The 21,294-nt window shown below is 41.9% G+C and overlaps 1 protein-coding gene across 2 annotated transcripts; it reads left to right on the top strand.

Moving 5' to 3' along the window:
- On the top strand, positions 1-21,227 carry LOC130182581 (protein sprouty homolog 3). 2 transcript variants are annotated; one of them, XM_056397606.1, is made up of 2 exons: positions 1-1,035; positions 14,808-21,227. In XM_056397606.1, exon 2 carries the CDS (start codon positions 14,894-14,896, stop codon positions 15,812-15,814), a length of 921 nt encoding a protein of 306 aa, XP_056253581.1. In that variant the 5' UTR covers positions 1-1,035; positions 14,808-14,893; the 3' UTR covers positions 15,815-21,227. The 2 variants fall into 2 exon arrangements, with proteins under 2 accessions (XP_056253581.1, XP_056253582.1); XM_056397607.1 differs by lacking the exon at positions 1-1,035 and adding an exon at positions 8,351-8,464.
- The last annotated feature ends 67 nt before the right edge of the window (positions 21,228-21,294 follow it).

Here is a 21,294-nt window from a genome sequence, read left to right as displayed (position 1 = left end):
TGTGTGTGTGTGTGTATGTGTAAGAGAGAGAGAGTTAGTGTGTGTGTGAGAGATATAGTGAGTGTGTGTGTGTGTGTGACAGGGGGGAGAGAGAGAGAGAGAGAGCGAGCATCCAGCTCTCAGTCATTCATCTCTCGGGGAGAGGAGAGGAAACTACAACAGGACGAGAAAAGAAACATTTTCTTTGAGTGGAAAAAAAAGAAAGAGGAAGACCTTTTAAAAAGTTCTGACTGTGGAAGACTAAGCTGCAGTTTTCCTTTTCATCTTCATTGCTTTTTACACACGTAAATACTACGCTGCTGCAAGTATTTCACACTGCTCCTTCTACTCTGCGAGGAGCTAGTTCTCCACCTCTCTCCCCTGCAGCTGAGGACGTTTTCCTTTTTCTGAAAACTGCAGATATAAAAGAGTCAAATGCCCAAACGGTGCCTGTTTTTGACAGGATCTCTACATCAGAAGCAGCTCTTGCAACTTGAATGTCCCTACAACTTGGACAGAGAGCGTGGAGCCCTTCAATGCAGCGTGCGTGAAGGGGACTGTTTGGTTTTTTTGGGGAGGAGGAGGAGGTGACCTCAGGAGGACACACCGGGATCAGAGAGCTCGTGGAAGAGCTCCGGGAAAAGGAGGAGGAGGAGGGCGCGTCACACTGAGAAAGAGCATCCTCCCAGCCTTCACCCTCCTTACATTCACACATCCTTAACACCACAAGGCTACAGTAATCTTATAAAATATCTGTGGTGGGGTTTAAAAAGATTTTAGCAAACTAACCCCTCGCTGTACCATAAAATCAGAAAGTCTTTCATCTTAAAGTAAGATTAAAAACTCACAAAAGTACCTTAAAGCCAAGAGAGAGACATACTCAAGTCATTCAAGGGATATTATAGGAATAGTGTAGAGATTTTTTGTCAGCGGCACACACACTCGCGCACACACACGCACGCACACACACACACACACACACACACACACACACACACACGTACACTCAGGACACCCCAGCACGCCGCCGCAGAATGGATCTCCCACCAGTCAGAGGTAAGCATAAATTCATCCTGTCGCCATCCGATCTGCTGATCAACTATTGATGATTTGCGTGACCTTGAAATGAAATTGTTCCATCTGGAATTTTTGATGAAATAAGAAATTATTCAGAAGCTTTTTGAAGCTTTGCAAACAGCCGTTTTTTTTAATCAAATATCAGTTTCTTTTTTTTTTTTTTTTTTTTAAACGTAATATTTCAGGCAGCCATCATAGAGATTTCACTGCAGAACAACACCTCTACCTTCTGACTTTTAATGGCAATGTGGGTATTTTTCTGTCCTATAACACTGCAGACGGACAGATATTATGGGGCTCTATTTTTTGCATCTACACCCAGTTTTTTTGTGGCACTGCTACAAATTTTGTTGTTCAGTTTCAGTTTAGTCTTTTGGGTCTTAATGTGACGACAAACTTTTGGTTGCTTTCTTAAACACTGTGGTCAGATCCTCTGGCTTCTCTTCCTGTTAGAACAAAAATGTAATCATTAACCGTCTTACAAAATTTACATCAGATGAAGCTGTGAGGGATTTTCCCCCAAGTCCAAACTCATACGATCTGAACCAGAAACGTGCACAGAACACCGCTCGATTTCCCTATGCACAGACAAAGCAGGTAAATCCAGGTGAAAACGGTAACTGGATGCTGGTTTCACCTCCTGAATCCTTTGCAGCCACACAGTGAACTTGTTGATAAAGAGGTGGAGAGATAATGAGAATCAGGAAGCTGCCTCGGAAATATATTTTCACTATTTGTTCAGTAATGTGACTGGTGTTCATTTCCGTCCTTGCCCTGTTCTCCATCTCTTGGTGGGGGATCAGTCACATCACATAGTTCCTCGTCATATTTTATTCCTGAGTGGTTACTAGCTTACAGTTAAATATGTGGATGTGTGTTTGAGCCTGTGGGTGGTTGAAGTGATGGATGTCTGTCTGCAGACATGTTAACTGTAACCTCCTTTGCCCCTGGTGGACAGACTGATTCAAGTCATTCTTTCATTAGTAGTGAAGGTGAATTATTCCTGTTGACAGTTTATTAGTCTGCACAGAAACATGCAGTTTGTGTTTCTACCAACTTTTGGAGTAAGTTAGGCGACTTTAAGCACAGCGTTAATGAATCCTCCCCAGTGGAAGAGAGGAAATAGTCATATTAACTGACTGTTAGGCTGCGTGTTAACATCTGTCCCAGTGTGTTTTAGCAGTTTGTGTGTGTGTGTGTGTGTGTGTGTGTGTGTGTGTGTGTGTCCATGTGTGTGTAACTGTGATGGGGACATGTGGGGTTGGGATTGATTGTCCTCAAGGTCGGATGCAGAACGTCAATACCCATCTCCGCTGGGGTGGGACTGGAGGGGCGGGTGGATGAGCAAATGATGGGACGGACTGATGGGAGGGAGGAAGAGCGAGAGAGAGAGAGAGAGAGAGAGAAAGTGAATGGGACAAGAGGAGTGGTAACATTAGGAGGAGGGATTGACCAGGGATGGATGGATGGATGAAAGGGAGGGGACAGTATGTGCGGAGGAATATGGCGGATAGATGAACGAATGATGAAATGGATGGATGGTTAGATGGATGGAGAGAGGAAGGGGATGAATGGAGATGGGGGGGGGGGGTTATACCACAGCAGAGGAGCTAATGCACTGTTCTAGTGCACTACACAACCACATAGTTGTGGAAAGAGAGAGAAAAGAGTCACAGTAAAACACTTTGTAACAAAGAAAAGAAAGAAAAGAAAGAGTCTGGATGTTCAAGTAAATTTAGTATGGAAAAAACAGTGAAAATGTCAAGCATCATTCCTTTAAAGTATATACCGGTCAGTTTTTTTACTTTGTTTCTGGTTGAAAACAACAGTATTTACACCTGGTAAAAGTGACTAACAACTCTGTCTTGTTGTTCTTTGCTACTGCAGAGCAAGTGAGGACTTTTCATTTCCTAACGTCTGCAATGAATCATTTTAATAAAACAAGCAAAATAATTAGCAGGATGAGCACGAGTAGCCAGTGTGACAGAAAAGACAAATACATGAGCGCCACCTACGGACGCTCCAGATTTAAAATCAGAGGAAATTCTCACAAACAAGTCGTCAGTGTGCAGCAAATATAGGCTAGTGCTTAGCAGAAAAATATAATAATAAAAAGCAACAATCAAGACAGAGTTCGTTTCTTAAGGTGTAGTTCCTCCAAAGGCCATTAGATGTCACAAGAAAAACTATATTGAAGTGAATGGGAAAACCAGTACAAATTAAACTGAGTATTTCCCCATACGAAGTTAGTCCCGACATCTCAGTCATTTATCATGCAAGGCCAAAGGTCAAAGAGCGTGTTGGTTCCAGCTTCTCATATGTGAGAATATTTATCAAACAAACTGAAAGATATGAAAGATACATAGAAATTGTGTTTGGAATTGATTTTCTATATTTTCATAAATTTAAGCAATTTAATGATTCCTGGAAAAAGAATGAGATGGATCATCAACGACCTTAGTCTTACCATCAGTTTTAATTTTTATAGATGAAGACTTTGATTGACAGGTCTCTAGGGCAACAGTTCTAATGTTGCTGCCCCTCTGCCTACATTTGGCTTTCTGTCTCATACAATTAGAACGACTGTGGAACAAGATAATCCAACACGTTGAGCTTTAAATTACGCTTCCAGATGTTACGTTGCCATGTTTTTCTTCAGTCTATGCTTGGCAACAAAGATCCTGCCAAGATTTTGCTGTGATAACAACTGGGATATTTTCCAAAGAATAACACTAACACTACGAACAGCAGCAGCTTAACTGTCATATTGACATGTTAGGCCTCTTGTGGATCCTAGATGACTCACACTCATGTTTGCTCATAATCAACCAACTACCGTACAGGAAGCCTCAATATTTAATAAATCGTGGAAATAAAAGGACAGATGTTAGTGGCAGTATCCAGCATCAATGAAAGGGTTTTAAAAAAAATGAAACTTTGACAAATGACAAAATGAAGAACAACCGAGAGGTTAACTCACGCTCATCTTAAGTTTCAGTGACTTACATCACTGCTGCCAAACTCTGACCTGGCAGGATGCAGTCTGGTCTTTAAAAGGCTGGTGGGTTTTTTTTTTATCTCCTTATATAAAAAGTGATAACAACAGTGTCATTTTTCTACCATGAAAGGACCTTAATGGAGAAACTAGTCCTCATGCATCTGACCTTAAGTACAAGTCCTGGATCATTAGGGACATTAAAGAAAAAAGACCCAAGAAGGAGCTCTTCCTCTGTGGTTCAGACCAAAGACTCCTCTATCACAGAGGATTGGCAACTGCTTCTGAATTATCCCACGTAACCTTTATCCAATGTAACAGCTTTACTGGAAGTGTTGTGGCATTTCCTGGTTGGTCTTTCACCAGATATTTACAGCCCGTTCTTTCTAGGAATTACAATGACTGAACTATTGTACAAAACAAGGTTATTTTCAGTTCAGTTCCAGTTACTTGCAGGAAGTAGAGTTCTGTTTTCCCCGAAAGATATTTCAGACAGTGGCGGCCTTTGAGAAGTAATTGAAAAGCCATATTGTCTTAATATACATCTCAAATTTATTTTTTTTTTTTCATACTTTTACTTTAAATAGCTGAGAAATGTGCGGATAGAGAGGATGGTGTGAACGTTTTATACTTTGTCAAAAAAGTAAGAGAGCCACTGGATGGTCCAAGAGTTTCAAATTTTCATTAGTTCACCTCAGGCCAACAACCACAACTTTTTAGCTTTCGTAACCTTAATCAAGTGTTTTTTGTTGCCTAACTGTAACCATGTCCTAAACTTTTTGTAGTGTGGAAATATTGCACAAATAATTAAAAAGAAAGGAAATGCTTTATGTTACTGTAACTATGTGCAACTAAACTGCCTCTTCCTCCCCTGCTCTCTCACGCTGTGGCTTGTTTTGACTTTTTCCTTCTTTTCTCATCCCTCTCTCTACATCTGGCTCCACCGCTTGTGTTTTTACCATTATTAGTATCACCATCCCTCACTCATTCACTGCCCCTTTCTTTCCTGTCCAATCACCCCCACCCCCACCACCCCCCTGCCTGGACTTGCTGGTCTGCAGTGTCTATTTCAGTCTTTCCGTTGGGGTCAGATTTGGCACATCCGGTATCTCATCCAGTTTATTGTCATTCAATCCTGCTGTGCTCCCGGAGGGCATCAGGAGGAAGGCCCCTGGGTCTTAGTGCCTGACGGCCCTCATGAGCAGTCATACACCCAGAAAAGCTGGCACCACTGTTTTGACCTTATGAATCTGCTAACTTTATTCTATTTTTCTTTGACTTGATTGGATTTTTTGTTGATTTCAAGTGCTGTTCTATCATATTTTATACTGAACCAAAAGAGGTCTTCACAGGCCGACTCTGTTCCTATTAACCCAGACCCGACCTGGGTCCTGAGTCAGGTCGGGTCCAACTTTGAGTCAATCTAACTGGGTCTGGTTGGTCCTGTTCATTTGCCATGTATCTTCAGATTGGGTCCAAAACACTGCAGCTACATTACCGGAATGTTTAACTTCCTTATTTAGAAGTATTTTGCTAACGATGCTAACTTTAAACAATACGCCTTTTCCAACGCTACTGCCACAAGAAGACATTGATAATCGATGATTCTGCAAAAAACCCAAATTAAATTCAATGGCAACATTTTTTATTCCCACCCTTTGCTGATGTTTTAGAAACACGTGCTTTTGCAAAATCTGTTACCTAGGTTATGGTTAGCAATTAGGGAAAGATGGTGGTGATGGCAAATATGTTTTATGGAAAACCAAACCACTTGGTGAAGGACAGGGAAAGATCGAGGTTACAGTTACTTAAGAGTTGAACATTGACTGGAGAGAAACTACTTCCTGCCTTGCTACACATAGGTAACACTAACATCTGCACTGACACTGAATGTCAGCACTGAACATAAATCATGAGAGGAACTGATATGAACATAAATCCTTGGATTACTGTGCTGGTTTACTCGGGTACATTTATCTGACTGCTGCAGAGGAGCCTGCTGATGTTTTGCATGTGCAACAAGCTTAACGGTACCTGAGGACAAACTTGTTGCGTTGCTACAGGGTCACAGAATACAAGTCAAAGAGACAAAGAACATGACTGAAGTATTCTATAAAGGCATTTGTTGGATGCTGAGCTCAACAAATCCAGGTATTTTACCAACTTGGAACCAGATCTACAATGGAAGCAGCTATCAGCACCCATCTCTACCCGTAATAAGGTTTGCAGAAATGTTTAAACATACGCTTTGGAGAAGCATTACCACAACTGCATAGACATCACACAGTTTCTCACCAGTCATCTCCTGATATCTGGGCTACCAGGTTAGAGATTCGTCATAACACTTGACAAAACTGTGAGTGTAACATGTAAATACGACGGCTCTACAGGGAGACAGGGCTGTGTCCACCACTGAGGACTGGGGAGGTCTGGAGTTGATGGAAGGCATGTGTTTTGTTTCAAAGTTGTTACGCTCACTGGCAAAGTGAATGCAGAGAGATTAAATTAATATCGATCGTCTCGGCTGAAAAACAAGCAAATTTCCCAAAATGTGTTGCTTTAAACTTTTTAGGGTTATTTATTTACTGCAATAGTCGCTGCTGAGCTGCACATGCAAAGTGTTCTCCTCAAAGATAATGTTTGATGCTTTGGAGGGAGAAAGTGGCACAGAAACGACACAGGACAAAAAAAAAAAAAAAAAGGAGAGAAGAGAAAAAAAAAAGTTAGAAGAGTGAAAGACAGGAAGCAGGGAATGGATGAAAGGGGAGAGCGGAGGGAGGTGGTGAAGGTGATATGAAGGGAGGAGAGGAGGCGAGAGGATGGGGGAGAAACGAGAGGAAGAGAGGAGAGGGAGGCAGGAAAGAAGAGGAGAGGTGAGGGCAACCCCTCCTCAATCCAAGGCGAAAGGTCACTGCAGTCGGTTTTAAAATAGCCCGAAACCATGATGTCATCTGTGAGAGGCGCAGCGATGCTCTGTCCGTTAAACTCCATCGACCATCAGCAGGTCGAGTCCAGGCTCAGCGGAAGTCAGAGAGTCAGCGGAAAGACGAGGGATCAGCACAGAAGTTTCTCTTTCCTTCTGACATCTGAATCAGTCAGTTTTTAACCTACAACTTTACAGATTTACTCTTCAACTTTTACATGACGACCAGGAGTTTGGGGATTTTTACATTTTCTACAAACCAGCAGTTTTATTGAACAGGATATAATTAGTTGCAGAATTTAAAATATTAATAAAGATTGACTCCTGATTCAATTTATTTAAATCAATTTGTTTTCCACATTCATATTCAATGGAGGGAGTTGAGTATGAAATACCTACTGATCGTACATTCAACTTTAAGTTTCTCTTGTCAACAAATCCCATGAAAACATCAAAAACAAAAAATGCATATTTCAATATAAAAGTCTTAAAATACCTAACTACGTACTTAATTACCTGTGCAATTCTTGGCATACATTGTTCAAATAGGATTAAATTTGCAGGGGACTATATTCCATGGCGGATTAATACACAAGTAGTCGCTAACTGAAGGTTTTGTGGGGGAAGTTTAACCACATGTGAACTTTCTATGGACTCTGACCATACACTTATCAAAGAACATAATCTGCCATCGTATGTTAGAGAGGTAGAGCTTAGGAGGCTGATTCGTGTGTATGTGCACAGACCATCAATGATGCATCAGCTGAGATTCCCACGGGAGGCGTTCTCCTGCTGATCCACAGTCATTTTTTTGAGGTTAAAAGGAGTTTAAGTGAGTCGTCTACCAAATTAGTTGTACTTGGTAATAGTGTTGACCATTTTTTGAAAGCACTGTAGAATCTTTGATTTCTAGATTCTTGGCACCAATTGCTTTAACATTCTTCCTGCACGCTGAGAAAATCAACTTGAAAAGTTAAAAGTTGCTTTATAATGTAATCCATTACGGCGAACGCTCTTTCGTCTCCAAGTTTCTGCCAACTTCACAATATTTTTGTGACTTACTACCATTCTTAAAACCTGCGTAGTTGTGCGTTCAAGGGCGACACCCAAGCAAGGAGATGAGCGATAAGCCAAGCAGTTGTGGATGTCCGAAAAGATTTTAAATCTCATTGAAAGCGATAAAGATAAGTACGATGCAGCTGCTAATAAACGATCCTAAATGAAAACAACATTCATAACATGTACATGCACAGGTACGTTTCTGTTTGACTGCTGATGCTTTGGCATCACTCGTTTCTTCACACTGGTCACCTTGTTTGTGTGCTTGTTTATAAAAAGCAGAAGAGGTTAGTATTCGCTAGAAAAGCCACAACAGCAAGAAGATAAAGGAAGTGCGCCACCAAAATAAATTCAAACTTCATCTTCAAATTATAGGGAAACTAGACGGACGTCTTCAACCATGCTAACAGCTCTGTGAAGCCCAGGAGAGGGTGAGATTAAGACTTAAATTCTTTAAGATAGTTTAAATATTTATAACGCCAACGTTTTCACTCAAGGCAACACATCAGCTGGAGCCTGGCAGTGGAGCTGTTGGTTGGGCAGCAGAAACAAAGTGTATATAATGTGTGTGTGTTTTTGTGGAAAAGAGCGCTGGAGCAGGAGTGTGTGTGTGTGTGTGTGTGTCCGTTCCAGGGCAGGGGTTCAGTCATTACTGATACTCCCCCAGCACACAGGTCCATCCTCAGGTTACCACTGACGGTCTCTCGAAACACCAGCTCTCTGTGACTGTTTTTCACTGTTTTCCAGTTTGGTTTTGTTTCACTCATTTTTACATCTTAAAACTCTCGCATCTTAAGAGGAACCGAATTGAAGAAGTCAAAAGATAGCTTGAGCAATTTGATAACATCTGCCTTCCAGCTTCCCCTTCTTCGCATTTCCTGTCGTTCCAGCACAATGACACTTTGTTCTTTAAAATGTGACGATGCTGTCGAGCATCAGCTTCAGAAAGAGAGAGACGGAGAGAGGAAGAGATGCCTCTCATCTTCTTCCCTCTCTCCTCTGAGCCAGATGGATTATCTACTAAATAAAACAACCATTGTGCTGACGGCCATGACAGTTCAGTGTTTGCCATGAACCTGCGTCGAGTTTCCCCCTGAACCACCATCACATTAGTGGGAACATCAATGATGGGGAAAGAATGTGATCCAAATATGAAAGTTTAGATTCTATTGATTTGGCTGACAAAAAAAAATTACCAGAAGACGTGAGCATTTGATGAGAAAGTGCCAAATTTTATTTTCTGAAGTGAGATTTTGCCAATAAATAAGGCACATATAAAAACAATTGGATTGATAATCGAATAGCAGGACTCTAAGTTTTATTTCTATTTTCTCATATGGGTAAAACTTGTTGTAGTAATTTGTTTAGCAGTAGAGTTTTTACATGCACATTTCTTAGTGATTGGTGATTCTATAGTAACTATAGTGTGATTTTAATCAGGCAAAACAGTGACTGCTGTGGTTTGCACCTCCCATCCATTTACTGGAGGATGTGTCCATGGAAACCATGTTTGGGAATTCAGGTACCCAGAATCCCCACAATCACATACACACACAGTAACACACGTGTGACACATAAAAAAAACAACACAGCCCTGAGCTCCACTTGTAACTTGAGAGGGGAGGGCGCTGCCACACACACACACACACACACACACACACACACACACACACAGGTCTCATCTTAGCTGTTGTTACCAGAGAACCTCAGAACAGCCAATCAGTGCAGCCGATACAGTTCATGTGATGCTAATAGGACCATTGAGACAGATCTTGCTAGAAATAACATTCAAAATACTAATAACTGTAAAATAAATAAATAAATTGTGGGAAGAAAATCTGGTGCTGATGCTGCAAATTTAGGCGACAAATACTGACTCCAGTGATTATCACAACAATTAGTTAATTAGATTCTGTTTCCACCTGCGTCTGTTGGTTTGTATGTTTGAGTTATGCAAAAAGTACTGAACCGATTTGCACCGAACTTGGTGGAGGGATGAGGCGTGGGTCAGTGAGGACTTTTTTCTCTGAAGTCTGGTGTATGTTGTTTGACACTGGCCTTGGTGGAGGGCTGCGCTCTCCGAGTGCCCTTGCAACTAATGATTACTTTAAAAATGGATTGATTCGACCCTTCTTTTCATGGATTAATCTATTCATCAATTACCTACAAAATGTCAAAAGAAAATTAGTTTTTTAATAAAACCACCCAGTACAAGTTCAAAGCAAAGAGATAAAATATAAAACAGAGAAAAGAATGAAACTATTTCATTTAGATAAGTGAAACCAAACTATCAACAAGTGTCAAAACTGTTGTCCTTTAAGTTAATGATAATCAATTAATCAAGTAACTGCCAATTCGTTTAACCCTAGTTCATTTTGCACAAATGTAGACTTGGAAGTTGAACTTGACGGGACGCTCCACCACATTTTTCCATCCTAGGTGCCACAGTCTCTAACTTTTTGATGTGACTTGCAGTATTTGTGTTGCTTTGGCTCAACCAGTAAATAAAAATGAGGTCATGGAAATGGACGGCAGGCCTCTTCTTTTTAACAATTAGATGGCCTGATAGGCGGGCAGAGTATGAGCGAGCCGTGGCCACCGCTCTCCCTGATGAGATTAGTCACCAGGACTTCTCCTCTCTCCTCCGACTAATTTGAAAATGCATCCTCATCTAAACCAACCTGGGCCTCCTTATCTGCTGCTTTATGGCTGGAGGGCGGGGTCCGAGAGGAAGATACAGGCAGGCTGCAGGGTACAGCACTTTTATGCTCAGGCTGCCACAGATTGCTCAAAAGTCTCTTGTTCAAAAGCCTGGAGGACAGGAAGAGTTTCTTTTTTTTGGTTTTATTTTTGTTTTTAGAGTCCAGCGTGCTAATCACCTCTCCTTCCTTCCCTCCCTGTGATGGATTGCAGTTCTTGTGTTTCATTCACCTCCCCCACACCTACTTCTGGTTGCTCCTCTCTTATCGCTTTTGCTCTGCATTTTCCAGAGGCCACTTGTCTTTTCTTACTTCCTGTATTTAACCGTTTAGCTGTACATAACAGGGCAATAACACAATGTGATTTATTTCACTTTGTTTTTCTTTTTCTGCTCAGCCACGGCTGCTCATGGAAACTATCCAGTTCCTCCTTCTCCTTTTTCTGTCATTGCAATGTTTGTTTATCAATTAACAGAAACAGCATAAAAGAAAATTGATCAAAGTGTCTCAGTTCATCGGTGCAGGACTTGATTAGGGGCTGGAACTTGTCTGGTGCATGGCTACACATCTGGCTAGAACATGAGCATGTTGTTCTTGTTTAAAGATCAGATCAACCAATCAGCTTGTTTGCACACACATTGTTGAGAGTTGTGAAGTTTGACTCGGCTCCTGTGCAAGACTCCTGCCACCTCGTGCAGCTCTGCAGAATAATGATTCCTGCTTAAAAAGGTACAAAGAAAACCTTGTCGTTTAGGGCTGGGTATCCAACTTCGATACTTTTATGGACAGACTAGATTAGTTTGATAGTGCTGGGGATCGAAAAATACCTTGTCATTCGATACCCAATTCCGATACTTGAGGAGTAAATGAGTAAATCTCATCAGCGTCAGTGAGCCAATAAGCATGCAGCATGCTTAGACCAGGATCTAATAATGCTGGTGATTGGCTGTTCAATAATACAAACACTGATGCTGTACGACGATACGACAAGCGCCTTGGTGGACGGATACCGAAGCCTTATTGATCACAGCCCATCCATTCACCCATACTCCTTAACAAAAAGGTGGCAGTAATGATTCGCCTCGTTATCAGATGACCAACATTCGACTTAAACACAAGGTGTTGGGGCAGTTTAGTGTAGATGATAACTGTAAAGAATCTGAAAACTTTTGGTTCGTTAACAGTGTTTTTTATTCCCCAAACGAGTCTTGAACCACGTGGATGTGAACTCAGGAACCCCCCCCCCCCCCTCTCACCTTCTTCCTCTATCTAATCTCATGATCTGAGCTGCTTTAAATGCATTTCCATTTGGCCTCATTACTCTCCGATAAGACCGGCCCCCATGTGAGAAGCGAGCCAGCCATCTCTTCCCCTTGGCCACTTGGCAAGACTGCACTTTCTCTGAGTGTGTGGCTGAATGTGTATAGTGTGTGTGTGTGTGTGTGTGTGTGTGTGTGTGTGTGTATGTGTATACAGTATAGTGCATGTTGAATAGGGAGGTTTTGTACTGTCTTTATCATGCAGACACACACACACACAAAGAAACACACATTTCCTTCCAACATATATAACAAATATCAAGCTGTCATTTTCATTCAGGACCCATCTGATGTCTGCACAGTGTCACATCAGCTGCATATTCCTCTAGTTTAGACCCTTTCATGGAGCCTTAATTTAGTCTATTTTCTCCAGCAGTTAGAAGCAAATTTATATTTCCCTTTTAAGCATTTAGCTGCAGCTTTACAATGAGTGCACATCACACTACACGCTACCCAACCCAAACATAATTGTTCCTTTAAAACATATTGTGGATATGCTGTTTATGTATTTTTGTATGTTTATGAATTTGGCAAGTTCACAGGCAAACGTGTTTTTTTATTAAGTCACTTTCGCCACTGAGTTACGTTGTAAGATACCATGATTAAATATAGAGTCAATAGAAATGCATGAAACAATGTGAGTGGACACAGATTCACTCTGTGTCTGAAGCAAAGATGCATTCACAAGCTTTAAATCTAAGAAGTTTGGATGTAACAAAAGCCTGGAAGGTGGAAGATAACTGCCACGGTTTATGTGAGGATTGACTTCATAGGTAGAGTCGCACAATGATAACGTCTTTTTAAGAAACATCTAAATCCACTTTGAACCAGGAACTGCAGGAAAAAGAAGAAAAAAAAAAAGATGTAGTACTGATTGTATCCTGAAAGGATTGTTTGAGAGCTCGAAGATAAATTTTACTGCTCATCTTTATCACTTACAGAAGTCAGAAAACCCAATTTGGTCACATGGCAGGAAGCCTGGGTGGAGCAGTGATGGGATGAGCAAGCGAAATTCACCACATTAAGTGTGAATGACCAGTGTGCCCACAAACACATCTCTTTTAAAAAAAAAAGGATCAGCTCAGCCAATTTACATAAAGATGTATTTTTCTTCTTCTTCTCAGGAGTGTGAGCGTGTAGATACTTTCATTTTAAAGCACTAATGTTTTGAGAGACTGTATCGTGTGACTTCGGCTGCAGGTTCATTAGTTGTGCTCAAAATATTTCAAAAGCTCAACAGCTGGAAACGAGCAGCATCTTTCCCAGTTACACACACACACACACACACACACACACACACACCTCTTTGCCAGGAAGTGGTTCCAATGAAAACAAAAAAACTTTATAGGCAGATATTGTGGCGCCTAAAGAAACTGCATCATATAAAGCATCTCTGCACTAGACTCAGCTTTTAGCTGTGGTTGCTGCTTAGTTGGAACCACAAACCAAAACTCTGTGTACTTTATATTTATCAGCCGGTTTTTCTAAAATAAGAGATCTCCTCAATGAGATTTCTCTGAAAGTGTCTGATCCATCTACTTGAACAGTCTTGTAAAGCCAAGCAGGTAAACTTAAAGCTCTAACCCTTCCACCGGAAACATGTCTGTCGCTTCCTCAACAAAATCTTTCGCAGAATTAAACCTGAGACTTTAATTTCCCCTCTATGTTCTCTGTGACTGTGTGGCCGCGCTGCCAGCCTCTCTGCCTGCAGGTGGGTTTCCTCCGTGGCAGCAGCAGCTGTGCTCAACAGATGCTAAATTACAGTGTGGACCTCATGGTTGTATCTCTCTGGCTCTGGCAGGCTAATAATAGCGTTAGCTTGAGCAGTGGAGAACCTCAGCAGTCATGATGACATGGCTGACGGTTGTGTGGAAGCTCCGCTGCCAAAACCCTACTCTGATCAAGTGCTGCTTAAATATCTGGAGAGAAATAAATAGGCTACTGTTTGTTGAGTGTAAAGCAATGTTCCCTCTCTGCCAATAATTGAGGCTAAATAACCAATTTTTGTTTGCTTTTTAATCATAATTTATTTTTCTATTCACACAGGGATTTTCTTGCTCCATATCACAAAATAACCGTAATTACAATTAATTATAACACCATAACAAAGAGTTGACACAAATCAATGACTCAGTGATTATTTGGTCAAATGCTACAATTTATGAATTTCAGTACTTTTGTTCATCATAATTTCTGAAAAATCTGACTGAAGAAAAACTGAAGTAAAATTCGCAGTAACAGACTTCTTTGATCAGTGTTTATGTGCTGGATTCCCAGAACTCCTCTGTCAATCAAACTATGGGCAGGACTATAATTTCTTCCTTGGGTTTCCTGCTAATGCAGTTCGAGTTTCTTGCTCGTGTTCTTTTCTGTCTAGTCATTGTGGGTTTGGTTCACATGCTAACTAAAAGAGCAAAGACAAAACACATCAGTTCCTTTGCACAAGAGGATGTGTTCAGAACATCGAACAGAGAACACAGAACATAGTATGTGAATTAAAAGCACTTATGTAAATGTGCGCACACGCCTTTATATGAAAATAGGCTTGAACAATATCCAACCCCCCCCCCCCCCCCCCCCCCCAAAAAAAAAAAAAAACAGTGATTATTTTGGCAAATATTGCGATCGCAGCATGTGTCACGATTTTAGTGGAATGGCTAGTGGCATTAAAATGAATAAATATAAATGTTTGAATCATTGATGGTTTATTTCAACATCACTAACAACTGTCACTTCCTTTGTCTGTGTGTTTGCAGGTTTATCTGATGTGCCGTGAGTGGTGGGAGCGTCTTGCCCCAACCCTGGCCTGCAGCCCTGGTGCCGCGCGGCCTGGCTCACCAGGATGGACCCTGCTCATTCCTTTAGGATGGAGCTGGACGGGCTGGACCTCCAGCAGGTCCCAGTGCTGTCGCTCGACCAGATACGTGCCATCCGGGCCAACAATGACTATGTGGAGAGGCCCGTGGCGCTGGAACCGGCGTCCCAGTCCGGATTTTTTTATCCCCATGACGACCGTTACCCTCATGGAGTATACACCCATCACCCGCAGCCCCCCTTCCACTCCGCCATGCCGCGCAGCCAAAGTCAGCAGCAGCACACTCACCTGTCCCACCTGAGCCGTTCCAGTACCATAAGCTCCTCCATTTCTCGGACCAGTGCCACGTCAGACCAGCGGCTACTGGCAGGTTTGACGCCGTCTCACTCTGGGTTAACTTCAGTGATCCGCTCTCAACCTAAAGGAGAACTCAAGCCCGACACTTCCTTTGGTAAAGGCCTGACAGAGGACGAGGCCGAGCTGGGCCGTCACATGTTCATCTGTGAGCGGTGTGGTCGCTGTAAGTGCCAAGAGTGCTGCACCCCCCGCCGCCTGCCTTCCTGCTGGGCCTGTGGACAGCGCTGTCTGTGCTCCGCCGAGAGCGCCGTGGAATACGGCACCTGCTTGTGCTGCGTTAAAGGCTTATTCTATCACTGCTCCGCCCAGGACGACGATGATAACTGCGCTGACCGGCCGTGCTCCTGCGCTCCAGCCCACGCCTGTGCCCGCTGGGGCATAATGGGGCTGCTGGCGCTCTGCCTGCCTTGCCTTTGTTGCTACCCTCCTGCCAGGCTGTGCCTTGCCCTGTGCCAGTGCGCCCACGATCGGGCCACGCGTCCCGGCTGCAGGTGCAGCAACACCAACACTGTGTGCCGCAAGATTTCCGCCTCCAACCCTAACCCTGGTCACCCCTCGCTCCGCAGCAAAGCTCTGGAGAAGCCGTTATGACAGGCTTGGATGGGGGCCAGGTGAAACAGTTTCCCCTCAGCCGTGGCCAAAGCAACACTTTCGCCAATCAGTGCCACAGCTGACGTTGTGACAACAATGCCATTGTGACCCACCTACCTACATATGACAAGCCAACCAACCAACCAACCAACCATGAAGTGTTGTTCACCTAACGTACCTTGAATTTACTTCTTCTCCAGCTCAGGAGGGACCAAAGCTTTACTGTGCCTGTTCACGTTGGAGACTTCATGCCTAAACAACAAAAATTCATCCTGAAGGAAGAAGCTGTCGTGCTTTGCTGGACTGCCCTTCAACCTTAACCAAGACGTCCACACAGAAATCACCTCTCTCTTCATTCCGTGGTGTGACATGGTCGTCTTAAAATCTATTTATTTATTGTTGATCCTCCTTCCTCCTCAACCTTTGCGAACAGAACGCACAGAAGCGGGTGATGGACCAAATCATGGAGGAAAAGACGCCTTATTGCGGTGACGTGTACGGTCTACGCCATTGGGAGTTTCTGTCCTCTTGAAAGAAAGGATCATAAGAAGCATGAGAGACTGAGATCACAGTGACATTCAGCAAACTCCACAAAAGGCTGAAGGCGAATGAATAAAGAAACCAATGTTATGTCGCGGCGAATATCTAACTGGGACTCGGAGCAAAGCACCAAGGCATAAAGTGAGAACAAAGACATTTGTAACACACCTGTGACAACAGTTTGACACCAAAAAAAAAAAAAAGGGACCATGCACTGTACGAACTGTGTGAACTTCAATGCTATTAAGCTCATTTGTAAAGGAAAAGCACTGTGAGGTAGATGGACAATGTTTTCCTCCGCAGCCAAGAGCTGAATGGGGATTATTTAACCGGAGGGAGGGTGCATCCATTGTGACTAGGCAGCGTGTGTGTGTGTGTGTGTGTGTGTGTGTGTATGTGTGTGCGTGTGTGTCCTCCCACTGTACAACCTGTGTATGTAGAGCGTGTGTGTATGTTGTTTTGTCAGCAGCAGAAGCCTCCCTTGTCTTATTTTTAGCAGTGCCGCTTCAGTGGAGATCTTTGGGGGGTCTGGTCAGGTTTCCTCCTGAAGTCAGTCTGTCGCCAACCTCCCTCCTCTCGCCGGCCTCCTTCACTGGCCCCCACCTCCATCCTTCTCTCCCTCCCATCCTCAAATCAAATGTTCTCTTCTCTGAATCATCTCCCACCCAACTGAGCCTTTACATGTGCTGCCACCATGGAGGTACAGCGAAGAATCTCACAAGCCCTAATTATGCAAGGGACATTTGTTTTTACTCAAAATAAATTAAACAGAGGTTCAGTTTCCAGAGCATTTAGAAAGATATAACTAATCCAAACCTGCTCAAAGGATCGCCTGAATCCTTGGTATCCCGATGTTTTGGAGATTTAGAGTTAAGCCGCCTGAGTCGAGGCGCATTATTCCCACACACCCCTATATCCCCTCCTGCCTCGTCCGTCTCTCCTCTTACGCTCAGAGGACTAAAAGCCTCCAGTTCCTGGTCCACAGAGAGTTGATCAAACAGGCAATTAGCTTCATGATAGCTCTTAATGGGCCGGAGAAGAATGGAGCGTGGGAGGGGAGGGGAAGAGAGGGGGACAGGATGAGTGGAGTTGTGGTGTTTGGCAGATGGACAGCTGATGGGGAAAAAAGAGATGCTGGGAGGAGAGGGGGAGAGAGAGAGAGGGGGAGAGAGAGAGGAGAGACTTCAGATGAAGGGAGGAAAAGAGGAAGGAGAGGAGGATGCTGATGTCACCATGCAGTCAGATCGTGCTTTGCTCTTGGTTGAAATGACTTTTAGAGGAAGGAAGGCTTCGAAGCTGACGAACGAACAAAAAAAAAAAAAATGAAAAGAAAAAAAAAAGCATCAAACGGGTGCATATGTGTGTGTACGCTTGTGTGTCTGTATGCATATGGGCTTTTCTGTGCGTGTATGTATGTGTGTCAGGAAGCATCACCCAGGCACAGAAACACACACACACACACACACATATATACACACACCCCGACTTGATTTGTTAAAAGTTACTTTGCTATATTTTTATATGTAAATACGGGCTATTAACTGTATAACTATTTTTATTCTGCTTTATTTTGTTCCTATGAGATTGATATTATTATGGCCGTTTTCCATTATAATGAACATTTACTTATTTACTGTCCAACTTCTTATCAATTCAGGAACTTTTGGGGCAACTCTGAACAAGGAAAACGGTGTAGCAACAAGTCGTTACCGTGTCCCTTAGCATAGCTCAGCATCATGGCTTGGTGTTGAAGCCCTCCGAGTAACCTTTATGAGACCAAATACATCTTTAACATCAAGTACCAAAAGCTAAGCTCTGAAGCTGTTTGCCTTTCAGTCAGTTGTACTCTGGATCATTCCCTGTTCTTTGTTCTGGTATTAAAAAGAACAAAATTAGGATTTGTCTAACAATTCTTCTCAGGTGTGTAACATCAGTGCAGCTGCGATCACTATTGCATGTGGTATAAAGCCGGATTTCTAAAGGCCTCAGTATGCCTCAAACAAAGTGCTTGTCAAATCATCTGAAAGCCTCTTTCTGATGGTGGAAGCAACCATTTTTGTGACTTTCCCAAACACAGCCTGTTGTGCAGGGATGGAAAACTAGGCAGAGTTGTTTGAACTTTCTCTCAATTAATTTCTTCAGTTGTGCAAATCTGCAGATGCCGACAAGGAGAGAGATTGTCCAACAATGCACCATCATCCCCATGTGTACGATTCATTGCAGGATTGCAAAGACTTGCAAAAGTCACAGAATACTTAGAGATCAGATGCCTTCAGAAGTGGTTAGGCAATATGTTGTTTGAAATAGTTTGAAGCATAATAAGGCCTTAAAGGTTACCAAGGTTACCAAGTTTACCAAACTACTCTACAGATTGGTAATAGTGCACAGTTACACTTTTTTCTCCCTCACACAATACAATTCAGTTTCATTCACAAACCCATTTGTAAGTTTTGCTATTGCTGCATAGCTAACGTTAGCATTTACAGCTGTTTATTTACCAGTTTAGAAGAAATGTTGCGCATCAAATGTCATTCCTTTACTCCCCAGAAGCTGTTTCCAGTGGTGGAACGCAGCCATCTTGTTTTGCTTCTGTTCCTATCACCTTTTTTTCCTTCGACTAATGTTAGCATGCTAACCAGCTAGCCCCAGCCCAGTTGGCCAGTCTCATCACTTTAGCCCTGAAGAAGTAGCACTGCTCAGAGGGCGTATATAATTATATCTATTCTATAAGTATATAATATCTTGTATTGTAAATGCAATGATGGCTGAAACTCTTGGCAAGACTGGTAAGTAAACAGTTAATGCTAACGTTGGCTATGTAGCAAAAGCAAAACAACTAGATTAATATTAGTAAGTCATTATATTTTTTGGCCAAATTGCTCTTCTCGGCCCTCTTCCAGGAGATGATGATTAATTAAGAACACTTTTTTAATTGTGCATTATAACAGTTTATTTCTACAAGTGGTAAGAAATATTTTATTATTCTTTTATGTGTTTATTTGGTTAATGTTTTTTCCAGGCTGTGTAAATGTTGCCCCAAATGTTTCTGCTCTCACTGGTTTCACTTTGAGATGGGTTGGCAACTGTGGAGGACACGCTCACCTTAAACATGGCTTTGTTTTCTTTTGTTTTTTAAATGTTGCAACTTTGTCCACTTTTAGTGTTACCTATGACTTTATAATTATTATAATTATTATTATAAGCATTGGCAACCAAAAATCATAACCTGTGTAATTGACACTTATTAATGCAAATCACCTAGGCTGATATTATGTCCACATTAATGCGATTGAATTTGAAATCCTTTTATTTTGTTTTGTCTTTTCATCCACACTTGGAAAGCGTTTTCAACCACATAAAACAAGTGAACACACTTTTAAAAAATGCTAGTCTGGAGAAACTTTTCAGAAACGCTGATGTACACCTACCATGGGAACCATTTATGATGCATGCATGCTCTGTGAATGACAAACAATGCTTCAGGAACAGCAAGAAATCAGTTGGCGGCCAACTGAATATCATCTGCAGATGCCTTTAATTTAAACAAAAAAAAAAAAAAAAAATTATGTACTTTTTTATTTTTGTGGTGAAAAACACAGTGTGGACTGAAAAGTGGAAAATGTTTTCAAATTTAATCTCATTTCTGTGGACATGGCCTCAGATTGGTTCTACACGCACACACTGTCTCCTCTACAATGATTGGATGACGTATGTCACATCTTGGTGCTTGTGGAGACGACTTGAGGAACATTTGCTATTTGCACCCGGATTGTTTTCTATCTCAGCTGGATGATGTTTCACATTAATCTGTGTTCAGAGTAACTTCAAATATTTACAGTCACAGTTCAACCATAACCACTTCAGTATGCAATGTTTTGTAAGTACTACAGATACACACAGAGTGATTCAAGCAGTGCATTGTGGGGTCAAAAGCCAAATCAACTTCCAGTGATTCTCATGTTTAATTAATCTTTTTTTCCCCCCAGAGTTAATGTTTAACTATTCTAAATTATATCCCTACCTATATGTTTGCTAGGTTGCCAAAAACACAAATTTTCTCATTTTAAAAACATTAATATTATGGTGGAAAAGGGAGCTAGATAATGGCAGGATGAAGAAGCATTTGGCATCAATTAAAAAGGAAAATATAATGTATCTTAACAATTCATTTCAGAGAAATTAAAAACAACTTACTTGTTGCTAATTTTAAGGTTATTTCTGGGAACTTACTTCATGATACAGTCAAAAACCACACTCTTAACATGGCTGCCATCAGAAACTTCCAAACCTCACCTCTGCCAACTACCCTATGTGTATCTGTACGTACAAATAACACACAATATATAAAATCTCTTAATTCCAAGATTTCCCAAACATTTCCGATGTTTCCAACATTCCTCCCTCAGGACCGGAGCTCGTGTCAGGAACCTGTCTGATGCTGTACGTGTGCAGGCTGCCACTATAACCACTACACGTCTCCTCTCGTGTCTTAGCAAGCATCGCTTTTGGTACAAATTGGCATCTTGTATGCTGTAAAAGAATTTAAGGAGAGTATATGGAACAAATATATATAGAAATCTATCTAAAATGAATATATTATATATGGAACAATATGCATTTCACACTTTGTTTCATCGCTGATATTGCTTCATGGATATTTATTTAAATGGTTGCAACAATGGCAGTAATAATAACCACGAGGATGATGTTGATGAGTGAAGTATTTATTTTAGCGGTCAGAGGAAATGAAGAGCACCGATGTTGTTGTTGTTGTTGTTTGTCTTTTGGTTTTGTTTATTTGTTCCCCTCAGTGTGGTGTGGCTGCTGCTACCCTCCTGGCTAAAGATGAACCAATAAAAAGTTTCCAAACAGACCACATTTGTGCTTTCTGACTGATTTATCATCAATAAAATAACACAATATTAATTTTGACACATTAA

Source organism: Seriola aureovittata, chromosome 15, assembly GCF_021018895.1.
Source record: "Seriola aureovittata isolate HTS-2021-v1 ecotype China chromosome 15, ASM2101889v1, whole genome shotgun sequence".
In the NCBI taxonomy this organism is placed as follows: domain Eukaryota; kingdom Metazoa; phylum Chordata; class Actinopteri; order Carangiformes; family Carangidae; genus Seriola; species Seriola aureovittata.
This window is presented reverse-complemented; position numbering and strand designations above follow the sequence as displayed.